Below are 9,386 nucleotides of genomic sequence, written 5' to 3'. Positions count from 1 at the left end.
GTGTGTTTTGTATTTGTTCTGTTTTGTTCGGTAAATATAGTTTATTTTTTCAATTTTGTTAAATTTGTTGAAGCGCTTTGAGTCCATACATCAAAGGCGATATGTATATATATATATATATATATATATATATATATATATATGACTATTGTTTATTATAATTGTTATCCATATGAAGGCATTGTGTTGTTATTTATGTAACTGTTCCGTGGGAATCTTTCTTGACGGTCACTAGACTCAATCTGCCCTTGGTTTTTACCAACATTGATCGCGCCAATATATTTCTGCTCACTCTCAGTCCGAGGACGGACCGCAAGTGTTTAAGGACTTCTCGCTCATGATGGTCATGAAACCGATTCTACGTGAACACATGACATTAATGACTTTGTGAGTGATCGGACCGACCTGACGACGGAAATCAATGAGGATACCAGAATGTTGTTTCCTTCCGCTCGCTCTTCTTTGGGGCTGTTACCACGTCACGGTTTACTGAACAGACTGTGACGTCGAACAATAGCAGGTGACCCATGCACTGTTGGAGATGCGTGGATGATCGCTCCTGACTACAACGGTAATGCAAACAGCCTTTTTGCGCTGTACCATCCCAAGTGATAACAACAACAAGCGGCTTCTTGTCAATGATGATTAAAATTGATGATGGAATCTTTGTGGACTTTTTTTTCTTATTCTTTTTATCATCAATATTTTCTTTATTGTTATTATAATCATCATTAACACGAAAAAAATAACATTATTAATGATGATAATAATAATCATAATAACGCCGATTATTATCTCTTTCAAATTGCCACCACCATTATCATCATAATTACTATTATCACTGGAGTCATAAACGAAACAGCAGGAGATCTGGCTCCAATTTTATAATTGATCATGATTGAATTTTCTCGCCGATGTCCGCTATGTACATTTCAGGGAAGTGGTTTGACCAGGTCATGTCAGTTGCCAGTGTCTTTGCTAAGAACACCTTTGCTTCTCTAAAAAGCCGGTGTCTATTTTAACTAAGACTTTGATGAAACACGAACAAATAGACAAACAAACAAACAATAACACTCAACTGATTCTATGAGAAAAGCGTACTGGGTGTGTGGGTGTATAAATCTTCCATGCATTTGAATTTCAGAACAGGATATATATTTAGATGCTAAAACAAACTAACAACACAATCAAAAGAATAGTTTCGCCTGTGATAATAGCTTGAAAAATATGAGGTTCAGTAAAGTAAACTTAAGTAATCTTTAAATTCGTACATTATGCTGTCGACTGATTTGTTTAAAGCGAATACTTTCTTGAAATGTGAAAACTTGTAACCTTTGATTTTCAACATTTTTCCTTTTACTGTATGAACAATGTGTCTCTGATTCACCTACATGTATTAGTATTACACATACAGCAAAGAATATCGATTAGACATCTAAAAAAAAAAATCTTATGTTTACTCATAATATCAACGATTTTTTTCTTCTTTTTTTTTTACTTTCTTTTCATTTTCCGTTTTAATTTTCAACCAAAACCTAAAAATGTTCCATGTATGACAAGTGTGAATGCTCAGTATTGACTAATCATCCGGGATTTTTTTTTTCTGGAAGCATCAGAAAGTAAAGCAGCCAATACATCGTTTATTCAGCAAAAGAGAGAATATGATGCCGCCGAGGGCTTTAAAAAAAGTTTTGTTTTGATAATCATTCATGTCCAGGCTTAAACCGCTCAAAATCACGTTGGTTCTTCTAATCATAAACGCAACATGGCTGCGGCCAACAGAAACGTGTATGTTCCACGCATTCCCCAGGGAGGGTTCTAGCCTGAGGTCTTACGGTCAAGAAGGAACTATCGACACAGTATGACCATGGAGCTTGTGTAGCTCCATTATGGTATGACCGACCGTCAGAGCATCGATCAAAAGAGCGACCTGCGAGAAAGAAATCTCTATGCATACCCCACGTACGATTCCATTGTCTGTGGTTTCTCGTAGTTCCATCTTCTGAGAAATTGCGTTCTCCTTGAAATTACTATTGTGCACGACACGGAAGTCATTTATGTGAACGGATGACAGCAGTAACGTCAACAAAGCAGTTAACGAAACAATTACATGATTTACTTTTTTATGTTTTAACCGCTGACACTAATTTTTTTAAAGGATCCATGGACAGGAAACAATCTCTAATGTTCTCATTTCTACTATCAATCTCCTCTGATTCCACAACGAAATTGTTAACATTTGATAATTTCTCAGTTTTCCTTAGATTTCTCTCTGTTTTGCTGGTGTTTCATCAGTTTGTAATCTTAAGTGTCGTTCAAACATAATAATTATTCGACAGCATGACGAACTGAATCAGCGACCCAAACAAAAGAGGAGTGTAGACGCTCGCCAAGCACGTATAGCTTTCCAAGCATGTAGGGGCGCTCTTTTATAGAGACTTTTTTAAGTACTACTATAGTAGGCCTACGTGTACCTCTTTGGCCATGCATTTCTCTCCATGTTCCAACTATTTGATAGTGCGTTTGATTATCTACTCCTACAATCAAAACAACATGATGATAATCACAATCTTTATCCTAGTCTTCTTTAAATGTGAAGCTTGGTGATTTTATATTGTTGTTATAACACCTTATACGATATAATCGGTTGCCCAAAATACACTCGCAACAGAATTCTTGGGGTAGATTTATATGCCAGGCCACACACGTTCAAAAACACATCTTTTAGCTGTAAAGTGCCCTTTGACCATTGTAGCCGTATCATTTAGTTTTGAGTGCAAGCTCCTAAGAGTTAAATGCCATAATTTGGCAGTTACTAGCCTGCTACAGTTTTCCAAGAGGTCAATATCATCATCACGTGTCTTTTAAAAAAATAGCGAATCTGAGTGGCTGTAACTTGTGTTCATTAAGATGTGACTTTTTTTTTGATATAGGCTTTCCCGGTCAATTTCATACTTCTGTCATTCATATTCACACAGTGCACGCAAGCGAAAATATTCGGGCATTCAAATTCAGAATCCAGGCGATCAATTTTTATTTAGGGGGCCTATGGGAGTTCTATTTTCGTTTTCGTCAAATCAAAGCCACGCTGTGATAGGGCGTTCAATTTCCAAATGCGAGAATTCATCTTTGTGTTGACTTAAATGGATGATATAGTATTGGTGGAGATGATGTGGGCCCTGTTTTATGAAGAGTTAAAATTGATTATATATAAAGTTAATACCTATGATAAGTCTATAGCAGCCTAGCTGTGTGCTAAGGAAATTCAAAAAATGATCTTATCTTTTGATAAAACAGGGCCCTGATCTTAACCTTTCGCGAGTTACTGGGAAACCACTTATGAAATGTTACAGAGCATACTATTCTAAATTCATGATGAAAATCCGTTTTCAAATGACCGAGATATCCAAAAACAAAGTAAAACAAAACGATCCTAATAAAAGGTGGGTCACGCCTTAATTTTAATTAGGATCGTATAGTTTTGGAGATCTCAGCCATTTCAAAACCGATTTTCATCAAATAAACGTTTAAATTCCTCTTGGAATTACAATCCTCATGCTGTTTCATTTTTCATAACAGGTTTCTCATTATCTCACCAAAAATGTAGAAAGCTTATGCCAGGTCTTAACCAAAACTATATCATCCATTTAAGTTTCTGCACTGAAGACTAGTGACGCAGAGGACAAGGAGGGCTAACCAATTGTACTTGTACATCTGTACTACAAACGCGCAACGAACATTGCTGTGGACGTCTACACACTGACAGTTTAAAGATCAAAGTTCAAGCTGTACGCCGTGCGGGCCTTGAAGAACTATTGTGTACATGTCGCGTAGACTCTCAAGTATCCTTCCTGTAGGCAGTACAAATCTGCATCGACTGTGGGAATTCAGTAAATATTATGGCATCCGAGGACGATCGGGTTCGAGTGATCATGTGGACATGCCCGCGCACGGTCTCCACGGCGTTAACGAAGTGTCTGAGCCACATCGAGGGCATCGAAATCTGGTTCGAGCCCTACTGCTTCTGCATCATGGCTGCCATGGAGTATCGCCGCGTTTATGGAAGTGAGCTACCCACTGCATACGAAGGGCACGAGGAGGCGTTCGCCAAGGCTGCACAGCTTATCTCGAAAATGGCTGGCACTCCCGAAGGCATTATTGACCCAAAGAGACTGGCGTACGTTTCCAGCAAGATTGTCTAGAAATCTTAAATCCATGTATTCTTTCAAGGCGCATGAATGAATAAATGAATGAATGCGCGCATGAATGAATGAATGAATGAATGAATGTATGCATGCATGCATGCATGAACCTACGCTTTCATGATTCCGAATGTACTTCAAGAATTACCTTGTAATGTTCTGTTAGCTCTCTTACGTATCATGAAAATGTAATTAGCAATGTTCGCAGTACTTGGATTTTAAAATGAAACGGTCTCTCGCTTAAAACTGTACGGAGTTCGTGACCCATCGTATTTAATACATGTACATGACTGTGATACTCGACTGCTTGTGGAAAGCAGTGTTCATTTGACTTGTTACAGGGATGGTAGAGTAAATATCAGTTGAGATGGGGGTTCAGGTTTTCAACGTTTTCGATGACGGTTTTTTTTTTCTTTTTTTTTTTAGATAATGAGAAACATATTATGAAATATGAAAGGGGCATCTATGAGGAATTCAAAGTTTCTTTGGTAAAAAATGGTTTTGAAAATGGCTGAGATATCCAAAATAAAGCTATCCTAATAAAAGGTGGGTCCCACCGTTTATTAGGATGCCTTTGTTTTCCTTTGTTTTTGGATATCTCAGACATGTCAAAACCGATTTTCATCAAGTAAACTTTGAATTCCTCTTAGAATTGTGCGCTCTTTAACATTTCATAAAGTGGTTTCTAATTATCGTGCAAAAAGTTCAAAGCTAAATCCTCACCTCAACTAATACTATACTGTCCCTTTAAAAAGCATGAACTTCTTGGTCTACAATTACTCTAAGGAAACGTGTGATGAATTTTACCGCCTGGCTATTATCTTTAGAGGGTTCCACGATGCTTTATAACGTGAGAGCTGTTATCTTGTATGAATTATGTAATATATATGCTGAAATGAAGGAGAAAGGAAAGTTATCGACACTTCTTTGGGTCGATGAAATGTAATTTAAAGGAACAATATTACTTGAATCATTGATCTTCATCATGAATTTATTCAACTTGGAACGATGAGTTGCTCTCAATCATCGTTTGCTGGCTAAAACTATTATTTTTTTTAATATAAATAAATACTTGTCTCGGTTGTACAGGTTCGAAGGAGTTAAATCGAGGTTGGAACAGAGCAATAGCAAATACGTGTTCGTCAAAGACATGACACTGACAATGGTGGAACCGAAGTATCGCCGATACCTTCCGAATGGGTATCGGTACGCTTTCTTGATTCGTCGTCCCGCGCCAGTCATTGCATCGTACAGGAAGGCGACGATAGAGTCGTTTATCGCTGCTGGATACTTGTCGGAAGAATCTCGGGACGATCGCACGTTCGACATCGAGAAAGACAACTTCCTTTTTGATGCTGGCCTCTTTCACCAGCAATTACATCAATCCTGGAAGCACGTTTTAGAGGCGTGTGATTCTGCAGACAGTACAGTTCAATCAAACTCTCCTGATGGGCCACGGACGAGGCGTTCTTGTGTTCCTGTGATTGACTCAGACGACTTGTTATCAAAACCAGAGACAGTGCTGCAGAAGTTTTGCCGAGCGATTGGTTTACCGTACAGCCAGTCGCTATTGAAGTGGGACGCTTCTCCTGAAGTGACATACACGTGGAAAGCGGCTGGGGATGAACTTCTGCGTTACAACGAGCATTTCTACCGAAGAGCCCTTCGAAGTACTCAGTTCGTTCCCCCGAAGACCCGAGATACTGACGAAGATGGCGTCACGGAAGACGTGCGTCGTCTTTGCCTCAGCGCGCAGCCGTTTTATGACGAAATGTATGCATGTAAACTTGAGTAAAATATATCTTTGCTTATCGCCTATATAGCTCTTTTCATTCAAAATGGGCATGTATCTTGCCTTTCAAGTGGTGTGCCTCGTGGAACATAATCACATAGATTAGTTATTGACGACTAACATTAATCATGATTATCATGGTTATGATACATTAGAGTACCCATCTGCCCTTAATGATACACGCCGGGCAAGATTCGAACCGACGAGCTGTTATGGAAGATTGTAGTTTCTTTTCCACTGTACTACAGCGCTCCCAGCATTGCATGCATAATGCTTCGGGTTTGTACAATTCATAGAAGCAATATAGTATGGCCACCCTTAACAAAGGTATAACGCAAGACTTAGGTATCTTACGTCTACAACTGGTTTTACTGCCAGCTTCTCTTTTTTTACGGCGCCGTGAAACCGAATTGTGTCAGAGAACCGTGGAAAATGATCACATGAGAACGGAGCGTGTTTAGCGTAACGGCCTTAAAAAGATGCGAGTGTGTCCATGCTATTCGAGAAACAAGATGCTTTGTCTCTCGCGAACATTGAACCCGTTCTATTTAAATCCTTACTTGAAATACCAGACCCTTCCTCTGCCAGATTAATTTTATTCTTGCCGTTGAATAATAATGAGTGATTTAGAAACCAACGCTTATAGCTACCCTCTTTTCCTCACCGCGGATGTCTCTGCGGCAGAGCTGTATCATACAGAGAAATTTAATTTGCATATAATATGCCATTTTGCTGCAATTTTCTTCTACACGTTCACAATAGCGGACGGCTTATTCCATCACCCTTGCATGCCATTGTTGTTTGTTTGTTTGTAGGTTGTTTTTTTTTTCTGTTCTCATAGGAGCACTTATTCCATCAAAGTTGTTCAACATTATACTGTACAAATAAATCAAATACCGTAATCATAATGATAGCATGGCTGTATGGTAAATGGAACTCATTTTCTAATTCACAAAATTTGTATTTCTTTATTCTGTTCTTGTCAGTTCATTGAAAACCACTCGTGAAAGAGTTGGAAGTGATGTATATTTCAGTATGAAAAGGTAAAAGCAGTTTCGGTTTTGGTAAAATGAGTTATATAGTAATCACTTGGAAAACTGTAATTACCATAATATAATACCACATGATACATTGATTAAGGTACAATCTGGCGATTTCATGGACATTGCGATATGAAACACGATATAGCTTTATACTAACCGTCTTATTTGTTTGATTTACATGTAATTTCTTAACAAGCATTGTTACTTTGGGCAAGAAACGCTGGTCTTTCAGATGAATATGGATTGAGTGAATTGTTCAAATTCAAATGTGAAAAATCGTTTAATAATAGATTAAGGGAATGTGACCTTTAATGTTTTCATCGGATTTTACTTGATAGAATGGAACATGATGTTTACACAGTTGTTTTGTTGCATTGCCAATATGTGAACGCATTCCGACAAAAATTAAGTCATATATGTCATTAATAATGTATTCAATGCAAATATCAAAATTGATGAGAAAATGTTATTGATTGGTTATGGGGTATATTGAAAGCGAAGATATGATTCTCCTCAGCTGAGTCCTGATTTTTCTCACAACTTAAGATATACATGTATAGAGTGTACATGTTGTGCCAATTCACTCTGAAACAATTTAAATATTATCATTTATTATCAGAAAACATCGGAGTAAATAAGCAATGAATTAATAAGTCATTTAGTAGTATAGCCATGCCAAATTAAGTGTAGAAAAGTAACTTAGCTATTAATGATTAACTCAGTGCTCATTTACGTCAATGTAGTGCAATTTGTCGGTAAGTTGCAAAAATGCTATGCAGTTCTTTGTGTCTGTATATACGAATGCCATTTTTTTTTGTGCCGTTCCGAAGGTTTTTAATCATGATCTCACATTCCTCATGTGAAATGTTTTCAGACTTGTGTTTAAGCCTTGCAACCAAGCATTATTTCTTTGATATATATGCAGCTGAAGATGAAAAATAGACCTCGTGAGTTTTCTTTTTTTTGGTAGTCTGAAGTAATTACGTGACACTGTGGCATAGAAGGGAGCGGAAACTTATATATATATATATATATATATATATATATGTAATTATGATAATAATAATAATAATAATAATAATGATAATAATAATAATAATAATAATAATAATAATAATAATAATAATAATAATAATAATAATAATAATAATAATAATGATAATAATAATAATAGTGTCGATACAAATAAGAGCTCCAAGGAGGGTAAGATATGAAGCAAGATTCGAGAGAAATGGTTTGAAGGTTGAATTGATGTTTCTTTTTCTCCTTCTCGCCCCCACCTCCCCTCTCTCTCTCCCTCTCCAATGGGGACGAAACTTTGAAAGGGAACAGCGTTTTTGAAGTAACTGACGGAAGATAAAGGAAAGAAATGGAATGTGAAGAGAAAAAAGAGAACGAAACGAATGTCTGGGCGTATCATATTACGATATATACGTGAATGATGTGCAATAGATGGTGGAGCTACTTGAGGATGGTAGGCATGCAAATGAAGAAAAGGCGAAAGGGTCAAAGGTCAGATAATAATCAGCGAAAGTTACTTGATATGTTACACAAAAACATTTCTTCCAAAGGAGTACGTGCACATACACCTATGCACTCACCCATTGTCTAACGACACATACACGCACACAGTTTCAGTTACACACGATCAGACACAGAGTCACAACAGAAATGTACATGATACATGGAATATTGCTAACTCTGCCACCGAAGAAGAGCAGAATAAGTGGGCTTACAGGATGAATACTTACGAGGACTATTCAATAATTCCGACGCCCTTAATGCTTGTAACACCTTGTTCAAGAAACGCCATAATCCTTGCTTATAAATCTATATCACCGAGAAAAACAGAATAGAGGAGGAATACGATATTTGACCCAAACGGTGAAAAACTTTTAGATATACTGTACGCAAAATCAAAGGCATGAGCGGATGCGAACAAGGAGAAGTGGCATTTTCCTTTATGAAAGACTTAAAAGTGTGCTCGACCTTTTGGTGGCGTTTTATCGACCCCCATGCGGTAAAAGCGAGCTTTCGATCTGCAACGCGAAAAAAAAGGACGCAGCCTCACGGGATGGAAACGTATAAGTAACGGCCGTCTTGCGCATGTGCAGAACACCATTTTTTTTTTTTTTTTGGCCTAATTAGCGTCGTCTTAGCCTTCGTGTTGCAGATCTAAAGCTCGCTAATGATGCAAATGAAGAAGACATTAACCCTCTTTCGGAGTTAAAACAGGGGAAGGGTTCATGCAGGAATAAATATTATGTCTTAACGACATTTCACGCCCGAGACTAACCAAATTATTTTCATTAAACAGATTGTAATTGGCGGAAAATGGCTTTCACAAAG

General features: G+C 37.6%; 1 protein-coding gene across 1 annotated transcript; it reads left to right on the top strand.

The window, feature by feature from the left end:
• Nucleotides 1–3,869: 3,869 nt before the first annotated feature.
• LOC140229299 (uncharacterized) lies at nt 3,870–6,013 on the top strand. The gene is made up of 2 exons (XM_072309573.1): nt 3,870–4,177; nt 5,292–6,013. The coding sequence occupies exons 1-2, from the start codon at nt 3,900–3,902 to the stop codon at nt 5,995–5,997; spliced, it is 984 nt and encodes a 327-aa protein (XP_072165674.1). The 5' UTR covers nt 3,870–3,899; the 3' UTR covers nt 5,998–6,013.
• The last annotated feature ends 3,373 nt before the right edge of the window (nt 6,014–9,386 follow it).

The sequence above is a fragment of the Diadema setosum genome, chromosome 5, assembly GCF_964275005.1.
Source record: "Diadema setosum chromosome 5, eeDiaSeto1, whole genome shotgun sequence".
Lineage (NCBI taxonomy): Eukaryota > Metazoa > Echinodermata > Echinoidea > Diadematoida > Diadematidae > Diadema > Diadema setosum.
The sequence above is the reverse complement of the archived record's forward strand: the minus strand, read 5'-3'. Positions and strand labels throughout refer to the sequence as shown.